This window comes from Amblyomma americanum, chromosome 9 (assembly GCF_052857255.1).
Source record: "Amblyomma americanum isolate KBUSLIRL-KWMA chromosome 9, ASM5285725v1, whole genome shotgun sequence".
In the NCBI taxonomy this organism is placed as follows: Eukaryota; Metazoa; Arthropoda; class Arachnida; order Ixodida; family Ixodidae; genus Amblyomma; species Amblyomma americanum.
Genome location: NC_135505.1, coordinates 51,346,504 through 51,372,147, shown reverse-complemented (window position 1 = coordinate 51,372,147; position 25,644 = coordinate 51,346,504). Strand labels below are relative to the sequence as shown.

The 25,644-nt window shown below is 44.1% G+C and overlaps 1 protein-coding gene across 2 annotated transcripts in view; it reads right to left on the bottom strand.

Moving 5' to 3' along the window:
• The window catches only part of LOC144103808 (sodium-coupled monocarboxylate transporter 1-like), a 95,021-nt gene that overhangs the window by 23,378 nt on the left and 45,999 nt on the right, over positions 1-25,644 (bottom strand). For both annotated transcript variants that reach the window (XM_077636508.1, XM_077636509.1), the window contains exons 5-13: positions 25,107-25,174; positions 24,027-24,184; positions 12,632-12,772; positions 12,408-12,537; positions 11,167-11,255; positions 9,130-9,239; positions 8,038-8,105; positions 7,859-7,945; positions 4,650-4,834 (exon numbers count right to left, since the gene is read on the bottom strand). In XM_077636508.1, coding sequence (XP_077492634.1) covers positions 4,650-4,834; positions 7,859-7,945; positions 8,038-8,105; positions 9,130-9,239; positions 11,167-11,255; positions 12,408-12,537; positions 12,632-12,772; positions 24,027-24,184; positions 25,107-25,174 — 1,036 coding nt within the window. The remainder of the gene's footprint in view (positions 1-4,649; positions 4,835-7,858; positions 7,946-8,037; positions 8,106-9,129; positions 9,240-11,166; positions 11,256-12,407; positions 12,538-12,631; positions 12,773-24,026; positions 24,185-25,106; positions 25,175-25,644) is intronic.

The following is a 25,644-nucleotide window of genomic DNA, read 5'->3' as shown; positions in this document are numbered from 1 at the left end:
CGCATTTTCTTTTGTGGCACACTTAACTCACAGCGCGTTATTGCAAAATCTGTCACATCCCTTCCCCCTTTAGTCAACAATGCTTTAGCGTCGCACGAGGTGACGTTCGCGCGTGGAACGCGGGAGCGGCTGCGTCGTCTCAGGCCCCGAAGCTCCCAGGGCGGCGCTTGACGTAGACGGAAGAGCGAACGAGAGACAGCTTTATGGTGTGTGGCCCGGGGCTCAGCGCACCATGCTCTGTGAACGTGGTACCGACGGCGTCAGTGCACAGCTCAGTCTGCAGTACGCAGCTCGTACATAACGTGGCCTATCCATCGCAAAGTCCGAGCGGACAACTGTTCGGGCTCTGGTCAGACGTTACGCGCGTACATGGCGTCACCCGACTGGAAACCTCTTGGTGGTGCATGCACAAACCATCTTGCGTCACTCTCGTCCGGGTGAAGGCTTTGTAGGGCGGTCCTGAACTTTCGGCCCAGTATGACTTCGGCTGGCGATTTGCTGGTCTGGGCGTGCGGCGTAGAGTTCTGTTAAAACAAAAAACGTGCAACATTGCATAATAATGTGCCCTCTATATGTTTCCGTAATCCGCACTTCATTTCTCGGACCATCGCCATTGTCATATCATTGCTTGCCGGGCAGCACGGCGCTGTATACCGTAATTTTTAATTACCGTAGATGATTTCAGAGACGGCATCATTACGATTTCCGCCCGGTTTCACAGGGCGTCTAGCATCACAAAAAAGCGCTCCCTGAATTGGTCATGTGAAATCCAGATGGATTCTACTCCACGACCATTAAGGCTTAGTTCAGAAATGTGTTGCAGTCTTTGCTTCACTCTGCCGTTTTACTGCGATGACGTGCAGTGCCTGACAAATTCGACGATCTTTTCGTTCATATTCGGCCACCATGCGTGCGATCTAGCGATTGCCTTCACGGCCGCCCCTCCAGGGTGATTTTGTTTGTTTTGTTTTATTTTATGTTTTACGTCCCAAAGCGACCCAGGCTCTGAGGAACGCCATTGCGAAGAGCTCCGGAAATTTCGACCGCCTGTGGTTCTTTAGCGTGCACAGAAGTCGCACACTACACGGACCTCAACCATTTCGCCTCCAGCGAAATTCGACCGACCGCCGCGTATTTCGGGTAAGCAGCCGAGCACCATAACCACTGAGCTACCGCGGCGGCTCACTCTCGGATGATTAGCGTGCATAATACTTAGAACTTCCTTCTGCAATGCCTCAGGAATTACAGCGGGGATCCCCCAAAGAACCCAGTCACGATGTACGGACAACTTGTTTTGCCTTACCCCATACGCAGAATAACTCAGGGCTACCCGTTCTCGCGGACAGCCCTCAGTGATCTATTGCTTCACCTGTGACAGCTGGGGATCTCGCCAAGTGAATGCTGCCAGTTCCCTTGCGCTCACTACACAGCTTACAGTAGGAGTATGCCGCCTGGCCCCTGGGTCGATTGGCGGCTTAGGGGGCCCGGTAACCTGCTTAGGCAGTCTTCGTTTCCATGGTCCATGGTTTTTCTGTACTTGAGCGCGTAATCGTGGGCTGACAGCTTTAGAGTCCACCGTAACATGCGGGGAAATAACCGCCGGCAAGAGCTTTTGCCGCTGGAATACTCCTAGCAAGGGTTTTTGATCCATGAGAATAAGAAACTTCCGTCCACAAAGGTATTGTTGAAAATGTCGAACCCCAAAATCTATGAAAAGGGCATCACGGTATATCTGAGCATAATTAGCTCCATCCTGGAAAGTATTCTTTACGCATACGCCACAGGCGTATGCTGCCTTTGCAGACCTTTGCTGTCGCAGAGAGCCATAACTGCTTCCACACGCACAGATGATGCGTTTTATAACGTACTTCGGAGTCCCACTTTTTACTTGGCAGATACTGAAAAACTTGTCCTACTCGCTCTTAACAAAATACTTCATATCATGCAGCTGCAATTCCACTTCTGCTTATTTCGGCATGCTTTTCATAAATGTCCCTTTCCACCGCCGCTGAAACACACAGCATCTTTTACATCTGCAAAGCCATCCGGCATGGGCTCCAAACAGCTAAAACAACACCGCTCCCTTTCTGGTTGTTTCCTGTTGGCAGCCCTTTCTACTTCCATCCTTAACTCCTGCTGGAACTTGGGCTCCTGTGCATTGCTTCTGATTATTTTTGAAGTGAAATCTTCACTACGCCAGGTTTTCAATAGGGTAGTGTAGTTTCGTTTATGAGCTTGAAAACCTTTAGAGGTAAAATTTACCTGTGCAGCAGTCACGTAGGCCATGGAGCAAGTCACGTAGGCCATGGTGGCGCATATATGCAAAACCAGAATGGTGGGCCACCACACAAATCTCTCGAAGGTCAAGGTCAAAGTTAAGGTCGAGGTCCAATTGAAGCGAAAGCTTCACTGCGCTGGGTTTTCAAGAGGGTAGTGTAGTTCAGTTTATGACCTTCGAAAGCTTTAGAGGTCAAACCGTGGAGCAGTCACAAGTTACATAGGCCATGGTGGCACATATATGCCAAACCAAGATGTTGGGCCGCCCCCAAATATCTCGAGGGTCAAAGTCAAGGTCAAGGTCTAAGATTGAAGAGCTGGGGCAACTTGCGATGCCGTATGACGGTGACGTCATATAAAAGGAGTTCGAGACATGGAGATTGGTACTCTGCTTGACAACGGGGACGGAGCCATCATCTCTGACGTCAATGGAGAGCTGCGTGGGTAGAAACCGGTTTTGCGATAGACGAGGAAGAGCATCCTGCCGTGATTGCGCGCTGGAAAGCAAAGCTTCAAGCTTTCAATGAGGCTAGGAAGAAACGCCGTGCCGAACAGACAGAAAAAGAACGACGGAAGAGTGCTACTTGGAAGAAAAAGCAGAAAGTACTTCAGGCGGTACCTCTAACCAGCGACGCAGTGTCCGAGGCTTCTTTCGCGTCTCACCAGGTTTACCCGAAGCTAAACCACAGCCAATTTTTTGCTGCTTTGCAGCAATTTACGCCATTACTGTCAACTCGTATGCCGTCTTGAACGTCAGATTCTTTTCCGCTAACAATCGTTCTTGAATCACACTCTCAGATACTCCAAAATCCAACCGGAAGTTCATATCTTCTAATGAAAATTTTGTACCGCCAAATCCGCAGTTCTCAGAGAACTTGTGCAAAGCAGTGAACGCATTTTTTTCTCAGAAACTCGGACAGCCGGAGAAACCAGACTTGCCCAAGACCGCAGTTATACTCTGAATCTCTTCTGAAGGACGACCTTAGTGTTGAACGTGACGCTGGTTAGAGCGTACGAGCTTTGGATCGAACTCTTCACGTGTTAATGAAACACTAATCACCTTTGCAGGTAGACTTATCTGTGATCCGTCAATGCAAATGTTCGGTGCAAGACCCTTTTCCCAATCATCTCCCGACAGAAGAGCCGAGCACCAGGCCGGGGGAAGCCTTGTACCCATTAGAAAACTGGTGGGTCCCCGGCGGTACTGGGGATCGAGCTCAGCCCCTCCCGAACGCGAGGCGGATGCTCACTGCTTTGCGCAAGTTCACTGCTTTTTGGACAGAAAGCCGTGAGTATTATTCAGACGGCTTCAAGTTGATCTGCTTCTTCACTGCGTCGACGTTGACTTGGTAGCCTACGTTGGGCGGTCGCGAAGGGTGGACGAGGGTTGCTAGGAGAGAGTTCGTCTCTGGCCCACAGCAAGTGAGCAACACAGCTCACTTGTCATCCGTTGTGAGCTTGTCAGCTGCGCACGATAATCAATGCGCTCGACATATTCTGCAGACGACAAATTTTCGATGGGGACGAACTCTCGAATGCCACTTCCGAAAGGCATGCTGCCGGCTAACCGGTGTTTGCGCGGGTCAGAACCTGCTTTATCGCCACTGTTGTAGACTGCAGCGTGAGTCACACTGCACGGAATCAAAAGCGCTTTAATCAAACAATATGACTGCTTAAATTGCTACGGTGGTGTTCAGTTATCAGCACACCTTGTGATAACAAAAACAGGCACAAAACTGGCGCATGCTCCCTTGTGGCATACCTACATCACAGAGCGTGATTGAACAATCTATCACAATGAACATCACGCATTCATCATGGAACTTTTTTGCTTTACTCTGTTTTCTCGCACTTTCAACGCAGGAAGCATTCTCCCATAACCCGCAGCTGGTTAGATTCAAATATCGCCTATTCCTGGACGTCATTTCCGCCGCTAGCTCAAGCCATGCTCCTTCCACCGTTATCTCATGCATTACGGCATGCGCTCTCTTGATATCTGTGACTATTACCACAATTATTATTACAGGTGGCTTTGTAGCGTACGTGACGCTGTTTACCTTATAATAAGTCTGCTCCGATTGGCTCGCGCGGGGTGTAACTGCCGCGATGATGCAGCATGGCATACCATATATTTCGACGGATAAAGCAGGTGGTGATAAAAAGGCTGCTTTATGCCATTCCGCCATGATATCAGCGCCGCGATCACATGAAAAGCAAGTTATATATTTTGGCACAAACTATATGGAACCTAAGGTCCGTGCCGGGGAGAAAAAAACGAATGTCTCATCGGTGATCTAATTACCATTACATATGATTCAATGAAGCAAAAGTTTGGCGCAACTTCTAGTGAGAGAATGCAAAATAATACCCACTTTTTTGGGAGGGATTCTCGCAAAACGGTAATATTTTCTATATTTGCATCAGTAGTGTTCGCCAACGGCGGGCAGCGGTCCAGGCTTTTTGGAAGCAAGGGAACTGGTGCAATATTTGACAGGCTTCTTCCCACCGCGTGCCAGAGCTGAAGCCCGCATACCAGTAGGGTCGCCCATGCTACGCCCTGAAAAAGAATTACTCCGGAATTATACATACAATTCCCTTAATGCGTGTTCTCAAGATTATTATGGCAACCGTAAGGTTTTCACGTTGTTTTAAAATTCAGCACTTTATAATTGAGTACTGGTGTTATAGGTGCACAAAGCTTCTAGATATTTTGATCAGACTATATTTGCATTTTGCGCTTTCGGTTCGGGTCCTTTCGTGTTGTTCGCATCCTAACAACAGTAAACGTGCAGTTCCTTTAACATGGCTGCGTAATATTTATCTCAACTTCCACTTGTGGCCAAACATTGATAACATGCAAAACATAAATAAAAGCTAACCTAAAATATCAATTTTGTTCCAGCTAAATTCAAGTTGCTCCCTTCGACAGGAGCCCAAATGGCCACAAAGAGGTATTTGGATTTTTATTAAGGATAGAATTTTCAGAACATCATATTCTCCGTTTGCCTATAACTTTCGTGACTGCTTACCTAAAGGACCGGCCAAACCGAGTTTATTTGCAGCGGCAAGTCACCGTACTCCATCAGACTACGCCCCCTGGACGCCCGGCGGCGACAAAATACCGGTCGCCGCCAAAATAGAACGACTGATACTGACGGTTTTTGAAGACGCTAACTGGCACAAGAACGCACACGCATGCACGTACGCAAGCAAGCATTTAACCAAGCAAGCACACACGCAACGCACACAAACGATGATCCTGTGCCATTTAGCGCTTTCCAGAACCGTATGATGAAATACCGACTAGATCCAGATTGAACTCTTCTAGATACTGACGCGCTGCCTCCAATGACGCCGGAAGCGTCGGCAGACACGAGCCAATAGCAGGACAGAAACGTTAAGTTAAGCAGTACGCGGGGCATAACATTGTGGTTGCAACTGAAATGAACACTTTTTCCAGCACGAAATATCACTTTTAATGCAAACTTGACCTAATGAAAGGGTTTAAATATATGTTCACTCCAAATATATGTTCGCGGCTGAGCGGGCGCCCCAACGTACGTGTTCCGACGTACGGATTCCGAGAACGCAGATTCGCGCTTCGTACAGTTGGTACTACTCGGATGGTATCAAATTGGGCTAGTTGGTAGTTAACGTGGTCAAACATAATTGCGTTTTTGAACTGTCTTTGGAGAACACAGGTACGACACAAACACTGTTGCGCAAACTGTCAACTGAACTTTATTGCAGTGTGCACACATGTAAGCTTCATATGTCAAAACATAAATAAAAAAACATTTAAAGCAGCAACTTTGCTATCGTATCAACAAGCATCAAAAAAAGACTGTCCCTGCAGATCGGTTTACCTTTGGTATTATTCTTCCAAAAATTGATTTTCTTATTTGGAAAGCAAAACTGAATGGTCACTTGCACATGCCCCTTCTTTTCCCGATTCCAAGTATTAAGCTCCCCACAGCTCCCTCATTATCTTATCTGGATTTCAGCACAACTGTAGTCTGTTGGAAGTGAGGTCTACAGCTATCGCATCTGGCGCAATGTGCCGCCAGATTTCGAGGTGAATTAATCTGCCGGCAGTTGCGGTTATGTTCTCTAAGTCTTTCATTAAAACAACTGGCCGTCTGGCCCACATATGCTCGGCCGCAAGATAGCGGCATCTTGTAAACCACTACTTCGCAGCACTCGACGAACCTGTTCGTGAGCCTGACGCCACAAGACTGGTTTCTTCATTTACCTTCGATCACATTCGTTTTAGTTTTCTTGGTGCGGAAAAGCTGCTTTCACTTCATGCCTATCAGCATCTTTTTTTCAAGCTGCGAGAGAGTGCATGAATGGACGGTAGGATCACAGGCCTTTTGTTTGCTTGCTTGTTCCGTCGGTCCGATGCTATCACAAATCTTTTAAGGACTTTTTCTGCTACTGATGCAAGGAGTAGTGTCGGGTAACCGACTTTTTCCAGTCTTGCTGCTTGGTTGTTCAGACTACTTCACACCTTCTGGCTGCAAGACTTTTTTATAGCCTCCTCGAAACAAGACATGGCCATGTTTTGCTTGATCAGCTTTGAGGGGGCCGAGTCACATGGCAGTTGGCCTTCTTCGCTGCGTGCTGCGTACTCCCAGCAAAAGTGGGTTTCCAGACATAAAGCCAGATCAAAGAACTGCAGTTTGCCGTTTGTGGGAACATCTTGAGTTAACGTCAGCCCTGAGTGGGCTGACTTGAATTGTTCAAAAGTTTTTTCTTTAAGGTTGGATGGGGTCAGATTGTTGTCAGCGCAGAAATCTATTAATACAACTGCACTTAAATGAGCAGATTAAATTTTTAAGATTAAAGATAGCCGCAATGCTTTTACAGGCCTACCTGAGTAGCGGTATTTTCCACATGCTTATTGCATTTTTTTTGTCGAGATATACTCGACAGCGCCCGCCCCTTGTTTGCTACTTGTAGCAGCACCTAGCGAACACTTGTAGGCACGTAAACCCACAACAAGTTCATCCCATGTTACCCCGCCTTAATGAGACAGGTAAGTAAAATTTTCATTCTATATAAATATAGATAGCATGGCTCCCTCAGCGTATACTGATATTTTTATTATGGCAAAAGAGCAATTTTTTGCAGAAAAGATTCAACACAAAAAATTTCCCAGCCTTTTCATTCAAATTCGCGGCCTTCCAAAGCAAAAAAGACGCCATAATCAGCGTTTACAAGCAAATGGGTTGTAGCCTGGCCATTGAAAAAAGTGACAAAAAGGTAATTTGTTAAATTGGCCACTGGTGCTCACACATGTATTTGATATTTCGCCTTTTCTATCTTTGAAGAGTTCATTTCTCTTGAAACCAATGGTATTTTTGTTGAAATGCCGCAATATGCCGCAGTTTGTCAATACAGGCCCTCCTAGTTTTGTCCTTAGTGTCCCTTTCAAGAATCCGTTTGTGCAGCCACCAGACATGGCGCATTTTAGTTTTATTCATGTTTCTCTGCTTTTAGCTTTTTCAGGTGTAACATGCACTAGCAAATTATGTTCGCTGACATATGCTAATGCACCATACATACAATGAACGGCTACCTTGGAGTTGGTCCATGGAGAAGATATGGCGAGAAGGATAAGCCCAGTGAATGGTCCCGCCGCAGAAGTGTAGAAGGACATGAAAAGCTGGAGAAAGAAATATGCGGTTGGAAAACGACAATGCCCAGGCGAGGACGCAACTGAGATATAGGTCAAGCTGATGAAACGAATATACGTACACTAGCTGCTGTGCCCATGTAAGGCACTGCAACGGCACACAGGGTCATTATGGTGCCACTTGCAAATGCTGAAAAGATAATTTTGGTCTTAGACTGACATACAATATTCTTATAATCAAGGCTTGCTTTTACAGAGAAGGACCTGTGTTGACTAAGGGATTGCGACCACGTAGGAGTAAAATTTCTGTGTGGCGAAGTGCATTTCCACAAATCCAACCTGTCCGCTTCTTGCAGAGCTTCTGGGCGTTGTTATGCGCACAGAGCTAAAGCTGAATATATTTCTTCTATATCGAATTTATATTTTTTAATACATGGCGTTCAGAACTCGAGATCAACGGCGAAATTATAACATCGCCGGCAGTAAAAGCTGGAGGGAGACAAATATTCCCGGAGCTACAGCACTCTTATTGCATTCAGAAGCACTGTGATTCAGACAATATGCACAAAGAGAGAAGCGCCAATTTGCGGCTTGGCATTGCTCGACAAAAAAGGTAGTTAGTATTAGAAGCTCAACTGAAGACCTGCATGGCTATCTTGCAAGATGCAGCAAGCAGTTATTTTGGCCGCATAATAGACGGGAAGAGCTCAGAACCTTGTACGTTTTCCAGATGAGGCGTTCTGGACGGAACGAGTAAGACAATGTATACAGCATAAACTAAGAGATTATGACAACTTGTAGGATTAAGCATTTACGCAGCCCACTGGTACAATAATTTTCCTCCGCTCTTGTTCCCGTGCTTCAAAATTGAAGTGAGGAACTGAGGAGAGCGTTTCGCGCCGTACGCCAATAGCATACAAACCACTTAAAATCAGTTGTAACACAAGGAAAAATAATGATAAACAGACAATGTCTGCCGATTGGACACTGTGCTCCAGAAGGCACAGGCAGAGACAAAAGAGCGCTTAGACAAGCCGATTAAACGTAAAAGACGGACACGAGATGTGTGCGTCACTATCACAGCGGATGCAATGAGCGAGAGTAAATTCTTATATGACGATAGCTGTGTGCATAGTAGTATCCTTAAGACGGCAGTGCTATTTCACGCCATGGAAAAAGGGTACTAAATGATTAATGACGTTTACAATATTTACCCAGTAAGCGCATAACAAAAACGGCTCTCCGATCACTTATTTTGAAGTATGGCGTGACAATGTCGATGTAAAATATCGCAGCATGGGAGTTTACTATTGACGACACCGTGCTGTGGAAGAAAACAAAGACAAGTATTTAGGTGTTTCGCCGCTATCTGGCTCTACACAGTAATGCAGAAACTACGATATTGTAATTAGTGTAATAAGAGCAGTTTCCACACAAAATAAAGGCATTGAAGTAGGTGTTAACATGAAGGAGTGCAATTCTTTGCTCTGAAAGCACAAAATGTAAAGCCCCTTATTGTTTTCAAGCCACCCTTTACAGGCAATATTTCATAAGCATCTCATGATTTTAGTGGCCGCCGTTTCTCTTCGAATTCCAGTATTAATAATTAGAGGTGTGAAGATGGTTCATAATAAAAAAGTAACAAACTGTTACAACGCCTTCTTCACCTTCAGGAGCCATTATTTGGCCTGTTTTTTTGTACTGGGTTCTTGTGTATGCTCGCATGTTTTCCTGCACGTTCTCTTTTCTCGTGCAGTAGTAAAGATAAGTATTGCCTCAACAAGCACTGCAGATTAGGCAGCCCATAAAAAGTAGCGTACTGCTAGTTAATGAATTATTGTCAAACAAGGAGAAGTCACTGAAAACATCAGTTGTTATGGCTTCGTACTCGCCTATAATATTGTTATGGCGCCGTTGTCATGTAAGACTGTTTCTCAGTGGCCAGTGTAATTAGTCTGCAGCTGATATCATATTACCACTATAGAGTTTAAGGTCTCGTACTGTGGAAAACCTGGTGTCGGCGTAGCCTTGAATAAAAAATCCTCATCAGCCGAGAGGACTGTCATGTAGAAAAGCTATTTTGTTGAAAAGAAAAGAGCGGTTAATAAGCAGAACAAAATCACTGCAGAGAAGAACACTGAGGAATACTAGCTCAGCGGATTAAATGGAAGCATTGTACGGGCACCTCACACTGCACACTATGCGAATTATATTACAGGAACTCTTAGTTAGTTAGGGTCATAGTTATCGTCACTAAATAACCTGGACTATGCGGTTCGATTAAGCACTAGACGACGGCCACAAGCGTGAAGATGTCTGCGAAAGGAAACGCCAGAGGACCCCAAAGCGACCATAGGTACCATTTAAATCTATCCTGTTATGCTCAGAAGGTAAACATAAATGCGCCCGAAGTTTTCTGTGGTTCGTCCATCAAAAAAACAGGTGCAGCTATAGCATCAGCAGTAGAAGAACTAGTGGCTTACTAGCTTCAAAATGCAATGCTTTCCACAGGCTCACCTATTCATAGTCTTTATTCAGATGCGTTCTTTGTGTACTACCGGCAAACATTTTTTTTAAGTATGGCGCATGCTTGGCAGCAACGGAGTTTATCATGAGTCTCTATGGAGCCTTGATCTAATATCTGGGGCAGAACTGCCTTACTTTACCTGTTGGCAACCCTATCTCTGAACCGTTATGTGCGTCCGCTGATTTATCGCAGTAGATGTGTATTGCTCCGGTGGTTGCGTACAAGTAATTAAAATTTTCTCGATACTGAGATAGGCAAACTTTCGAATAGTTGCCCTTTGCACCAATGAAATACTAGCAACAAATTAATCACAAAAAACGGACAAAAGTCTCAATGCCGACAGGTGCCTTTCTGTAGTGAGAAATGCTCCCGTTCCCGCTTTATGTAAGCATATCACTAAAGAGGAAATATCTGCTTCAATGACTCTGGTTCTTACTTGAATTAGATATGAAGATCGCACTTTAGTTTGCTTCTATGTTTCAGTATCTTTTACTCGATAGTCAAATATTGTCTTTTCATTGCAGTTGTGGCTCAAAATGCGTTCAAACCTGCTATTATGTAACCGATGTCGTAGCTGATAACTTTATATTTTCATCCTCTATATGACTTGTTATATAATTTTCCCTTTAATAATAAAGTTGATGACAAGCACTGAATGAGAATCCCAGCAAAAAGCGTGAGTGCCAGATCTTTTACCAGTGTAATGCAGATAGGCACCTCTCACCTCGTCGAGGCGCCAACTAGTCCAGCCAAGAAGATACCTCTGAGCACAGGAACGTCAGAGAGGCTCGTCGTCAGGTAGTAAGGAACGACCTGATAAACGAAGGAGATGGTTACTAGAGGCCTATAATGAAGCGTTCGTATGAGAGGCGCTCAGGATATTTCAGGAAGAGAAAAATGCATAGGATAACTTCCTGTTACATCATGATATAATGTGTGGGCTAACGCTAACGGACAAAGACAAAAGGTCTTAGGAGTTCTTCAAAACAATTTCTTCTGTAGAAGTTAGCCAGTACATCTAAGAATAAATTTTATAAAAGGTTATTCATCTCTTTGGGCACCTATTTTGCCTTAACTTCACGCCTTTAATACTCTTGTCCAGAGCCTTTTTAGTGTGGAAAGCGTTCAAAGATTCTAACATTCATGTGCTAGTTTCCAAACCAAGAACACTATTTGTTCCAGATAAGCAGCACAAATAATTTGCTGCAATAAGATTTAATTTATTTCTTCCTGGTAGATAACGTAAACAAAAGAAACAAAAGTTTTCCGAGTGCGACTTTGAAAGCTGTAAGGAAGTCACCCACGCTGCAAGCTGCAGGGCATAATTACAACTAGGTAAATAACAAAAGAGTTTATTTATTTTCTCTTCGTTCACGGCAGGCTATAATGTTCTTTAACTAGGTACTGACTCGCTGCGATTTTTAACTGTTAGCCATTTTTATATCCATGCTGTATGCAACGAACTAGAGAATAAAGATTCTACTGTAGGCAGCCAGGTTTCCAACTAAAAAGATTAAAACAACTTCATTCTCCCGGACAATTGCTCATTCAGTAAAGTTTCCCTTCTGCGCATTCCTCAACGTTATGCAAGAGGGCGTCCTACAAGCGTCCTGCAAGAAGTACAAGAAGGCAATACTATTGGGACAAACGCCGTGTAGCTCTCTACGAATCACTATCAATGTAATTCTCACGACATGTTTTGCTTTCTGAGTGCAAACATTCGAAGAGTGTGTATTTTCGTGTACGGAGTGCGATCGTCGAATAAGACGTTTATTATCTTAACATTATATTATATGCCGCTAAATTCTAGTGCGGGTGGGTGCCTAATTTACTATTGCACATGCCTCATTGAGCTATCCTGAACGTGTTGACACCAAGCCTCTTTGAGGGAAATTCCTGTCCTCTGTCTTTAGCGGGTCCTTTGAGGTCTATGAATGCTCAAGGCAGCTCATAGAAGAAAGTCACCTGGTCGTAACTTGTGATGCTTCCACTCAGGACAGGGTCACAGTCTCTGAACCAATATATGATGGCGATGCCGGTGCAGTCTCCAAGGAAGAAGAAAACAAACACGAAAAGAGGGCCTGCGATGGCTATCCTGAAAAGCATTTTGAAAAAAAAAATTGCAGCATAAATATTTTGAAAAATTAACATGTTTTAATCAAATCAGCGCTTTCAGATGCGACACACACCCTTTTGCTTCCCGCAGTGTCCTGGCTGCCATGAACCTCTGCACTGCCATCTGGTCGAAGCCCGTACGGACAAAGCTGAAAGCTAGGGCTCCTGCCATTCCACTCCAGAAGTTCTCGTCGTTCGTCGCGTCGAAACTGGTCCTGTGCGTCAGCACGAGTGAGTTTAAGGAATATATATTGAATAATATGCATTATACAGGCCTAAGCACCTGCATCAAGTCGACGACCAGACAGTCGAAAGCGTCTTTGATGACATGGAATTGGCAATTAAACAAGCAAAAAAACATCATCATCAGCCTGTCTACACCCCCTGCAGGGCAAAGGCCTCTCTCATGTGTCTCCAATTAACCCTGTCTTTTGCCAGCTTCGCCCACCCTGTGACTGCAAACCTCTTAATCTCATCCGCCCATCTAACCTTCTACCGCTCTCTGCTACGCTTGCCTTCTCTCGAAACCCATTCCGTTCCCCGACCAGCGGTTATCTTGCCTTCGCAATACATGCCCTGCCCAAGCCCATTTCCTCCTCTTAATTTTGACTAGGATGTCATTAACCTGCGGCTCATCTCTCACCCACTCTGTCCGCTTCCGGTCTCTTAACGTTACACCCATCATTTTTCTTTCTGTGGATCGCTGTGTTGTTCTTAACTTGAGCTGAACCCTTTTCGTTAGCCTCCACGTTTCTTCCCCGTAGGTGAGTACGTGCAAGATACAGCTGCTGTACACTTTTTCCTGAGGGATATTGGAAACCTGCTATTCATGATCTGAGAGAACCTGCCATATGCTCTCCACCCTATTCTTATCCTTCTAGTTATTTCCTTCCCATTATCCGGATCAGCTGTCACTACCTGACCTAACTAGACGAATTCCGTTACCACTTCGAACACCTCATTGCCAATTGTGAAGTGCTGTTCCCTGGCTAGACTGTTGAACATTACTTCGGTTTTCTGCATGTTAATTTTTAGACCCGCCGTACTGCTCTGTCTAACTCATTGATCATGATTTGAGTTCATCTCCTGAATGACTCAGAAAGGCAATGTCATCAGTGAATCGCAGATTATTAGGATATTCTCTATCATCTCTTATACACACCTGTTCCCAATTCAGGCCTCACAATGCCTTCTTTAAACAGGCAGTGAATAACACAGTACACTGTAATGGCGGGCAACATCAAAGCCAAAGAAGGCAAGGTACAGGAACAAGACCAGACTGTCGGTGACTTTGACTTAGGTCCTAGGAAAAGCAGTGATGTTATTACTACAGTTCGCAGAAAGGAGTAATTTACGGTTCAGCAATATCATCAGCAGACGGGAGAACCGAAAATTACCTATAGTACAAACCTTATAGCTGAGAATGAAAGGAAACGGACTCCATATTGTGCGCTTATCCTGGCTTCATGCATGAAGTTGAGGTTCTCGGTGCGGAGAGACGAATTCACCACAGGATGGTGTGATCTCAGATTAGCTATGACTTGCAGAAATAGCTTTGTGTTGCACGCAAGGTTTGGTCCTAAGGAAAGGACGCGGCTTATAATAAGTGATGTAACTATGCCAGCCAACGTACGACTGGTACTTTCTCGCCCAGTTTGCCGTCCCACCCAAAGAGCCAGGTCGAGGACACCTTTATTTTGTTCGTCGGGTGTCTCGACAAGCCTGGACCTAGGTAACAGCTTGGTGTTTTCCGAAGGTGCTGATGTGATTAACCGATCTGAGGACTGTTGATGCGGTCTACGCGACCAGTCTCTGTGTTCTGCGGCCCGCAAAGGGGGTGGTTTCGCAGCTCTGCCTTGTGAGGTATTTAAATCAAACTCGACGGATGCCTTCTCCTCTGGTTTATGGCTTATGGCTTATGTGGTTTCACGTCGCAAAGCTACTCGGGCTATAAGGCACGCCGTAGTGAAGCGTCACGGATAATTTCTAGGAGCGAGATTCTTTAACGTGCACTGACATCGCACAGTACCTGGACATTAGTAGTTCGTCTTCATTGAAATGCGATGACCTCTCCGCCTTTCTTTCATTAAAATTCCCTTTCTTCTTCTTGAAATGCGATCGCCGTGGCCGAAATTGAAACCACGTCGTTCGGCTCAGCCGCAGAGCGCCATAACCACTCCTCTACATTACCTTAGAGTCTTCTACACTCATCCTCCATTAAAGGTGTCTCTGAACAAACTATAGTAGCGCGCAAAAAAATTGTGCGAAAGGTTAAGCCGCTCAGAACTTACAAACGTCATTGATAAGGAAAGGGACAATTGTCTAAATGTCCTTGTAATCTAAAAACTCGGAAGGTTTTATTTATTTATTTAATACTGCGGAGTCGCTTTACTCCAAGTAGGGGCGAGCACAGATACAAGTAAAAAATAGATATAGACGAGCGTCATGCAAACGCAAACAGATGATGTGAAAAAAAGAAGCAAAACGCTGGGGTTTAACATGCAAAAAGGCTCTCAAATTATCAACAAAGGTTTCTACATTCAGGCTATTTACTACACACTTCGGCAATTCATTCCACTCTATAATCGATTTGACATAAAATGAGTGTTTCACTGTATTAGAATAGCACGATAATCTTGTAGCATTTTCCCATGGTTATAACTCGTACTTGCTCGCGAAACAGGAGTAATATACTCATGAGTGTTTATTTGATTCACATTTTTATATATTAGGTACACAAATCTCAGCCTAGCTTCAGTGCGCCTTGTCTGGGAAGATTCTAGGACAATAGAATTGATCATAGCTGTTACACTACCTGAGCGTTTGTATCTGTTGCAAATGAAACGGGGTGAAATCCTGTGCACTCGTTGTAATTTGGAAATAGCCTTGGCCGTAAATGGGTCCCATAAACAACAGGCATATTCAAAACGAGGCCGTACCAATGCCTTTTACGTTACCAGTTTCACGTGTTTTGGGGCCTTCGACAGTTTACGCCTCAAATACCATAGAGTCTTCAGAGCTTTCCCGCAAGTAATATCGACGTGGGCAGCCCAGTTTAAGCGATTAGTTATCTTAACTTCAAGGTATTTTACAGACGAGGATTATGGAAGTAGTATGCCAGCTATAAAATATGTATGAGTCAGAAAAGTTTTCTTTTCACAAATTCTGAGTGCCAAACATTTATTAACGTTAAGAAGCATACCCCATTGTTGTACCTGTTTGAGATCTGCAGGTTACTGTTAAGCTTAATTTGGTTAGCAGTGGAGTTAACTAATGAGTATAAAATGCAGTGATGAGCAAATAGCTTAACTCTAACTTCGAAATCAACCACATTAATTATGTAATTTACATAGATAAGAATAGGACAGGCTCCAGAACTGATCCTTGTGGAACGCCAGATGAAACCTGGAAGTGCATCAGAGTACTCATCGCCAACATGAATATATTGAAATCTGTCTTCTAAGTAGGCTTTAATCAGGTCAATAATGTAAGGATGTAGTACTAAACACTATTGTGTCTGAATTTGGAAACTGGCAGCACTAAGTCGCGCTCTTCTTACACGGCAATCTTTAATCGTGAGTAATTATATGTACGTTAAAAATAATAGAAAGAACAGCTGAAGACGTTCTGAACCCTCACTTGATATCATTTATTCTTCACCCAGTAACCTTATTCTTGAATGTGTTCAGTACGTAGTCGACAAATATGGCTGTATTGATTTCCAAAACACTACCGAGGTTGCAGTTCGTAGTTTTTAGAATTTGTAACCTTTTATTTAGGGACCGCTTAGAAGTTTGAAAGGTACCACACTTGCAAAATTAAGGTGTAGGCACTGAGACATGCATTGCCCCTGTCCTTATTGACTTAGTACTTGCTCGCTTCTATCGTCGTCTTTACGCCTCGCTCAAGAAAAAAGATTATCTGTAAGTCTTCTGCTTAGCGGATGATTATTTATTTGTTTTAAGGTGTTAACATCGCTCTGTTGAATATGGAAGCAGAAAGGTGTTGGCTGCGTTTAAAACTTGGTGATGAGCCCCCTTTGACCTAATGCACGAACCTCTATTGTTCCATTAAAGTCCTTCTCCACCTCCTCCTCCCAAATTAGCTTTTTAGATATCTAGTTTCGTTTAAAAGGTGTTAGTGTCTGCTGGGGCTAAGAACTGCGCGCCCACAAACGATTCCTTTCATTTAACTGTGCCCACTATAAGCTCGTTAAACGAGCTATCACCCTTGTACTTAAAGAACGCTCTCGGCAAACCTTTTCCCCCACCTTATCTTATATGCGTTCAACTATCAACCAGAAAGACCGCTCAGCGCCGGAAACCCTCAGCATCCGATTTCGGTCGCAAAGGGCCTTCTCACAAAATTACGCACAAAATCAGCAGGTGGGAAGCCCGGGCACAGCGTTGGCCGAAGGTGGCTGTGATACAATATTTTACGTTCACACATTATCGCACAGTCTGAAAAAGGTATCTTAGCGTTATGACATGAAAGTCGTGTTCTCTCCACCCGATAAGCTGCCAAAGATCTGCGGAATGACAAACACAAACGCAACCCACTAACGTGAGTGCGAAAAAAACCAAAGCGGCCTTTTATTTGAAGGGCAGAAGGTGTAGTATATTCAGTTCCTTTAAGGCGCGCAAAAGTGTATGGTGACCACACGTAAAGAAGTTCTATTGATTGGTTAAGGTAGCGCGAAAAGAAATTTAAAACTGCTCGTGAGGGAAGCGCGAGGACTCATAACCTCTTGCCTTACGTGTTCCAACAGGCAGCCTCGCCCGCTGTGTATTTGAAGCCGTCATCAAATTCATCGGCAATTCGTTCGTTCTGCGCCGATTATGTTTGTTTGCGAAGCCGAAGCGCGGACAAATGCTGCGGTGCGTAAAACATTGAAAGAATCGAGAATCATTGAGCGCACTGTCCTATACAAGAAAAAAAAGCGGCTGAATGCCACGGCACGTAAAACAGCAAAAGCGACGAAGTTAGCCGCACCCTCTCTCAGAAAAGCTGCTGATTGGCAGGGCCCCCCAAAAGACACGAATGCAGCCAGTCACACCATGAGCATTGCCCAGCTCCAAGAACAGCTTGGAAGAATAAGAAAGCTCTAAAACGCTTGACCAGCATCCGAGTCTGACCATCTGTGATACGTGCTATGAAGCACTCCGCCGTTTTTGCAATGTTTCATTATTACTACTTTCGACGACGACAGCGACTACCAGACTTCCAAATAAGTCGACAGTTTGTCTTTTTCTTATGAGTAGACTCTTACAACGGTCTTGGTGTTGAGATCTACTGCCTCAGGAACTCGAGGCGATTGTTTTACCTCTATGCCACTAGCATATTAAAAGACTTTAGTTCGTCAATTCGTCTACACATAGGTGCCGGATATAATACTTAGGAGCTAAAACAATCGAAAAGTTGATAGTGCCCGTCTCAGCCCTTTATATAAGCTGAGAAGCTCGAAAATTTACATTCATGCACTACAGTGCTGTACAATTCTTCAGCAGTCCATGGTCTTTTCGTCGTCTTTAAATATTTATTGTCTTTCAGAAGAGCAACAGACAATGTAACTCACTTCTCGGTCAACCGTCCCGCAAAGGAAGGGAGGAAGATGGGAGTGAAAGAAGAAAAGAAGGAAAAGGAACCGTAGTTGAAGGCTCCGCAATAGTTTCGACCAGCTGGGGATTTTTGACGGGCACTGATTTCGCACAGCAGAGCGGTGCCTTCTTGCGTTCCACCTCCATCGAAACGCGGCCGCAGCGGTCGTGTTCAAACCCGGGTACTCCACCTCAGTGGCCAAGAGCCATAACCACTGAGCGGCCGTGGGGAATTCGTCATGTAAACCCCCTGTCCTCTCACCGATAACTGCCACCGAGGAGATAGGCGAAATGATTTGTACGACAGTTATCTATGATTCCTCGGCTCCTACTATTGCTTAGTCTCTCATATAAGCTCATGTAGTCTCTCAGAACCGTTTTCTTTATCTCCGCCTCGTTTGCTAATCAGCTGCACTCTTCATGGTTGCAACACCCAGCTCGGTGGGCTCTGTGGATATAGCGCTCTGATACTGAGCTGGAGTGCGCCTGCTGAATCTTGTCGTGGCGGCCGCGCCTCAATAGACTCGAAACGCAAGTTCTCTTCACTACGGCGTCCCTCATAGCCAAAGTCGCTTTGAGAGAGCAAAGCCCCATAATCCAAACGAAGCGCGAACGGCGCCCATGTCTTGTGCAGTCCTAGTGCACGTCAAAGGCCCTCAGCTGGTTGAAATCATTTCAGACCACTTCAATACGGCTACTCTTTTCTCTTTCACTGACATCTTCCTCCCCTCCCTCACTGCGCTGTTTAGGTGTCCATCAGGAAATGAGATTGCAGCCTTCATTTGTCAAGAATTAATTTTCACGGTTGTAGCGAGGCTAAGCAATATTTTTGCATAATAGCTGGCCTTAAACGACCGCGAAATGTTTCCGACATATAAAGCACAACAATTCATTGAACATTGCAAAGCATTTTAACCCACCCGCCCTCGTAGTTTCTTGAAAGGGGCCCAACGCATTTAATAATAATAATAATAATAATAATAATAATAATAATAATAATAATAATAATAATAATAATAATAATAATGCTTATTTCCATCAGATCAAATACAATTTGATAGAGGAGGGGAGAAAAAAAATTGCAGGCTTATCAAGGTTAAGCCCAGTGGATGCGAAGCATGTTAAACAGCTGCCTCAGTGTGGATTGGGCTAAGTAACGGAGACGTGGTTTTAGGTTAATCGTCGTATTTTATTCTTTGCAGCCCGACAAACACACTCTTATGGTCCGTAAATGCATGACTCTTGGTTTGCACGTCACTTTGGAGGCATCTTGACCGCATACAGGCCCGGCGCAAAGACGCTGGCGCGGTTGCGGGCACAGAGACTGACGCGACGGCGGGCGCGCGCCGCTTCATCCCTGGCGTGACGTCACATATCACGTGATGCAGCGATGGTGGCGCCGCCGCCGCGTCGCGCGCGACGGCGCGAACCGAAGCGTGGAGGCCTCCGCCGGGCGACGTCTGACGGCGCGATATGAGGCCCCATCTGCAGCCGGTGTGACGTCATCACGTGACGTCATGTCACGTGACCTACTTGAAGGTCACTTGAAGGTCAATGGTGGCCACCGCCGGGAGGCGACCGACGGCGCGATATGAGGCCCCATCTGCAGCCGGTGTGACGTCATCACGTGACGTCATGTCACGTGACCTACTTGAAGGTCACTTGAAGGTCAATGGTGGCCACCGCCGGGAGGCGACCGACGGCGCGATATGAGGCCCCATCTGCAGCCTGTGTGACGTCATCACGTGACGTCATGTCACGTGACCCCACTTCAGGGTCAATGGTGGCCACCGCCGGGCGTCGCGCGAAGGCCCGAAACCTACGTTAATATGCTTCGCATAAAAGCGGCATTTCGCTTGACAGAGTTCTCACCTCCTGTTCAGGCGGCAGTGACAGGGATGAGAAACAAGTTTTCAGGAGGACACAGGGGCGCAACAAAAACACACGGACATAAAAGTAGACAGGGACGAGCGCTTAAGCACTCGTCCCTGTCTACTTCTATGTTTGTGTGTTTTTGTTGCGCCCCTGTGTCCTCCTGAAAAGATATGAACCAACACGCCCAAATACAAGTACTTCTGAAACAAGTTTTTTAGCATAACGGTCAGCTTCAATATACAATAGTATACGGTCAAGAAAAGAAACATTATAGTGTGCGCATTCAAACAGAAATACAAGAAATTAAAAGGAACGAAATAAAATAGGCGGCTAAGCATCAAACAACAAATAAGTGTTGAAGGTCTATCATACAAAACGGTTGATGTATTAGTGGTAACTGAGATGAACTAGATTATTTCGCATAGAGGAGAGAGTAATATCAGGAAAGCTAACGTTAGCTTCGGTTAGCTTGTTAAGTGCGAGCGGTAACCGATAATTAACCATTTGACGGCCATAGTTGGTGTTTGTAAATGGTAAAACCCACTCTTGTTTATGGCGGTGCGGATAGGGCAAATCAGACTGATGCAAACGGGCCAGAGAGGCAATGGTGTCTATACGTCGTTTTTGCTCAACTTTATATAGGCGGAACAGTCTATTTAGTATTGTAATGATGCCGAGGGTAGATATCAGATTCTTGGTTGTGTGTCTTGTGGGTAAGTCATAGAATATACGAAGGATTTTTTCTTGAAGCACCAATATCCTTTGTAAATTAGAATGTGTTGTTGTTGCCCAAACTAATGTACTGTAATTTAGGTGAGAGCAGAATAAAGAATTATATAAGCCAAGTTTGACTTTTTCCGGTAAATTGTTTCTGTGACGCGATAGAAAGCCTACAACCTTAGATGGCTTCAGCATGACGTATTTAACATGGTCATCCCATTGCATGTTTTCTTGATGATAAACACCCAGCGATTGAAATGATCTTAACGTTTCAATTATTTTGATTTGTAAAACAAAGTTTTTTCTGTACTACAAGTTTTATTCTTCGGGGGGAACTGCAGCTTTAGATTTTGTCACGTTTATTGAAAGGGAATTCTTGTCTGACTATTCTGCTAGTTTGTCCAGAATGCGATTAGCATGCATGCTTAGATAATTGCAAGTATCACCAGGTATGAGGATTGTAGTATCATCTGCATAAATTATAAAGCGGGCGAAAGTGTCATTAGTAACAATATCATTAATATATAGATTAAATAGCAGAGGACCAGAGATACTGCCTTGAGGGACATCGGTACTAACTGAACGTTGTGATGATTTAAATTTACTATTCTTAACATGTTGTTTTCGAGATGATAAATAAAATTTCATAAAAAATAAGACTTGTCCTCGTATCTCATATAATTCTAGCTTTTCGAAAAAATAGTCACGGTTAATTGTGCCTAAAGCCTTAGTAAAGTCGACAAAAATACCTAATACTAATATTCTGCTTCCAAAGTGTTCTAATATATATTCCTTTTGGTGAAGAAGGGCGAGTTCTGTTGATTTATTCTGTCTAAATCCGTACTGTGAAATAGTAATTAAGTTTTGAGGTTGCAGAAAAATTTCTAATCATATTAGAATAATTTTTTAGGCACTTAGAAAAAACGGAAAAAATACTGATTGGCCTGTAATTACCGAAATCATTTGTTACCCTTTTTATAAATGACAAACACCTTTGCTACCTGCATATCTGAGGGAAAAGTTGCTGTTCCTAAGCATAAATTATATATTCAAGCTAAAGGGAAAGAGATACATTCAACGATATGTTTTACAGGACGAATCTGTATGTTAACATCACAAGAGGTGGAGTTTGATAATTTGTGAAATATATCTATAATTTCTCTTTCATCAACAGGTGCAAGAAAAAGGGCAGCAGGATATCTTGTGATAAGTCGATGGTGCTATTCACAGGCAGGTTCAACGTATTGCGTGAAATGTGTGTTGAATGCTTCAGCTAAGTTGTGGCCTGTATAATCCTTTCTATCAATAGTGACCTTATCGACGGCTGCGTTGATGTGCTTGCCATCAAGAGAACGCAGCTTTTTCCAACGTATATCAAGACGATCAACTGTACGAAAGTAATTATCATAGTAACGTCTCGTTGCATTACGTATATCGTTGTTTAGCTTATTTGTGTATTTCTTGAATTCTTTCAGAATGATAATGTTCTCGGATGTAACAAAAGAATTGTAAATTTATTCTTCTCTTTGATGCGCGCGAATAACTCTGGTGATATCCACGGCTTTCGCACTTTCCTGGTCTTTCGTTTGCTTTTAAGAGGAAAATGCTTGTGATATGTGGCGTTAAATTTTTCTACAAAGGCTTGATATGATTCGTTCGCGCTCTTTTGGTTATATACGTCGTCCCATTGTACAAGGCACATCGCATGTAAAGCATCAAGGGAGGCTGCTGTTATATCTAGGAATAAAGATACAATCTGCTTTTTAAATTTGGATTTCACAGTGTGACATAACAGATAGATTCTCATGTGCTCGCATAGATCACAGCAAGTTATTCCGGGGAGTAATGAAGAAGCATCTATATTGTTGATAAATAAATCAAGTAGAGTTTCTGAGCTCGAGGTTACGTGAGTCGGGTCTTAGATAGTAACTGCCATGCCGAAGCTGCGCAGAATTATGTCGAAATTGACACTGTTTGCAACATTCGATAACATGTCTAGGTTAGTCGCCGCTAATGACTAACCCATATTTATGTTCACATATAAAAGTAAAAAAGACTTTATATACTCAAAGAAAACACAGATGTCACCACTCGGAGGTCTATTAAACACAAAACACACAGTATTATTGCTTATTACAAAAAAAAAACTTCCACATCTGGAGACATGTGACATATATCTTCCACCAATTTACACTCAATTCGGTTATTAACAAGAATACAGACTCCTCCACCACGACGACGGTCGCATTTAAGAGAAAACGTTGAAAATGACTTCAACTCGAAGTCATCTACATTAAGCCACGTTTCCGAAATCATAACAAAATCCAAGGAGAAGCCGAAGCTTTGGAACAAAATTTGAAACCCATCTAGTTTGTTGTTTAACGCCCGCACGTTGAGATGGAAACATTTCAGCACAGAAGAAGATAGCCACTGTGGGAGCAGCGTGTTCCTTATAGCACTGGGTAAAAGATAACGTGCGCTTGTAGCCATGACAGAGCTAGTGGCGCGCTATTGCAGTCAACTTGTGGTTGTCAGTTAATGACAAACCTAGCTAATTCACATGCGTCAGTGACAACCTATGCGGAGTCACCTTCCTTTCTGCGGATGAGCACTTTACCATTGGAGCACCAGACAAAGCGGTAGCTATTGCTTTTAGCCCATTATTTGGTTGTTGAGAGCAGAAGCTTTGTACGGCACGTCCGGTTATCGCACATGTACAGACTGCTGTCCTTCTCTCTGAGCAAGGCTCTCTCTGCCATCCACTTGTATTTAAGTGTTTGCCTTCCAAACCTCTCTAGAATAGCGGGCACTTTACTTGGTTTGGATGGGAGCCTATGACAAACTTCAACATCACAGTCATCAACCTCTTCCAAGTCAACGAGTTAAGCTATACCATTTAGTTTTTGTATTAGATTTTCCGGCTCAGTTACCGGAACGCCATGTATCTCCAAATTCGTTTTTCTGCTGCGAAACTCAAGTTCATTTATATCAGCGTGCAGCTGACGTACCTCTTCGGCACAATTTACTTTCTTTACATGTTCAAGCCTTTTCTTGATCTGCCCGATTTCTTTCTGATGGTTGTCAAGACGGCTTAGAATGTCCTCAAAATGGTCAGACATGGTTTGAATTGACCGGCGGCTATAAAGCGCTGCCTGCCGGATATGTCTCCATGACAGAGGTATTGAGGCAACTTTAAGCGTAAATGAGTTCTCGCCATTTACGTCATCAATCTGCGTAACCCGGTGAAAAGTGGCTAAAACTGATCTGTCATCCTTACCGAAACCAAAAGTCAGTGAGGTTGGCATCCGTCATCGGTCTTAATGGAGGGCTGACAAAGTTGGAGTCATAGATGACCTTGGAAATGATGACCAGGGGCGAGAGGACCATCACGAATGCTTGAGCGCAGTCCGCCCACACGACTCCGCGCAGACCGCCCTTCGTGGAAATGACAAGAACGCTTGAATGCAAGAAGAATAGGTGTGCATATTCTGCAACCATTGTCATTCGTTTATTTGCTGAATTAATTCGGCCATCATTATTGCTCCTTGCGTCGAAATTACAGCCCTAATATACGCAGCCCACAACTCTAAAATGGTATTGCAAAATAAGCACAGTTATTCACCAATTCGACACTTGCAGATTGTTTGATAAGCAGGCGAGAAATCCCCCAGTCATTACGATGCACATTGGCGAGTAAAAAATATTCCTTAAATGGCCGATGATGGAAGTGGTAGCAGCAGGAAAAATTTCAGAAAAACTTTCCAAGTGATGATTACTGCCAGCCCACTGAATCACCTCTTAAAGCCAACGTTTGAAACCATGCAGTATTGTCACTATCGGCGTTACAGCCGCTCGTTGCCATACCGCGGCTTCGCTCATCGCTCAGTTACTTCGGTTAATCTTTTCTTGCTGGCCACTGTAAACAAGAGCAGGGTTTACACAAGCTGTAAAATATAACCCCCCAGAAGAGATGCGCATGGACGCTTCTATCAATGCTGCTATGCGGGGCAGGGTTAAAGCCAAGCTCGTGAAACTGTTCTAAGGCACAAAAGTAGAATGGTTATGCCCAATATCTCCTGGCATTACTTGTTCGTACTTTGACCCACCTGCGTCCGCTTATGTTCTTATTTAATCCGATTATTTGAAAGAGTTCCTTCTAGGTTTTGTCTCGCTACGTGAAGAAGTTTTTGACGTTCCAGCAAAAAAGATATTTCAAGTTCACTATTTTTACCAAGTTGCATGCTGCGTGCAGTAGTTTCACTGGTTGCACAAGGTGCTTCCACCTAGAATTTGGCAACCGTCTTTGTAAGACAAACGACCAGGATGTCCCATATCAAATGGAAAAACATGTCCTCACCAGAGCCGTGTAAATAGTGCCTGCCAGTCCAATTCCTATGTCGCAGTACACCAGCGGCACTGGAAACACTGAAAAACGAAGAAAGCTTTAAGGACTCTGAAGGACCATTACATTTCGCAAAAATGCAATTGTTATTGCCGTCTCTTCATTCATCAGGCCTTTCCAAGCCACTTTATGCAGCTGAAATAGATAAACAATAATGAATCCTTGCGCCATGCTTGTGTGAATATGAACAGACGACGCGGAGACAAACACTTTTGTTTCTCGATGCCTATCAACCTATGAGTCTTGATAGAAAATGCCTGTTAAATATTGGTTCTAATTAAGCGCAGCCGCCAGAAATAGCCTTCGCGCTGGCAGAATGAGCGTTCTCGCGTCTTTTGAGCTCCACATATATATGAGAGACAGTGAGGCTTCACTTCTTGTATTTCCTGCACCTTAATCAAAGTTAACATCTAGTCATAAGACTGAGCAGCAATTTTAAAGCGTGCTCAATTAATTGCTGCCAGTCGGAAACAATGAATCCTGTGACTCAGTT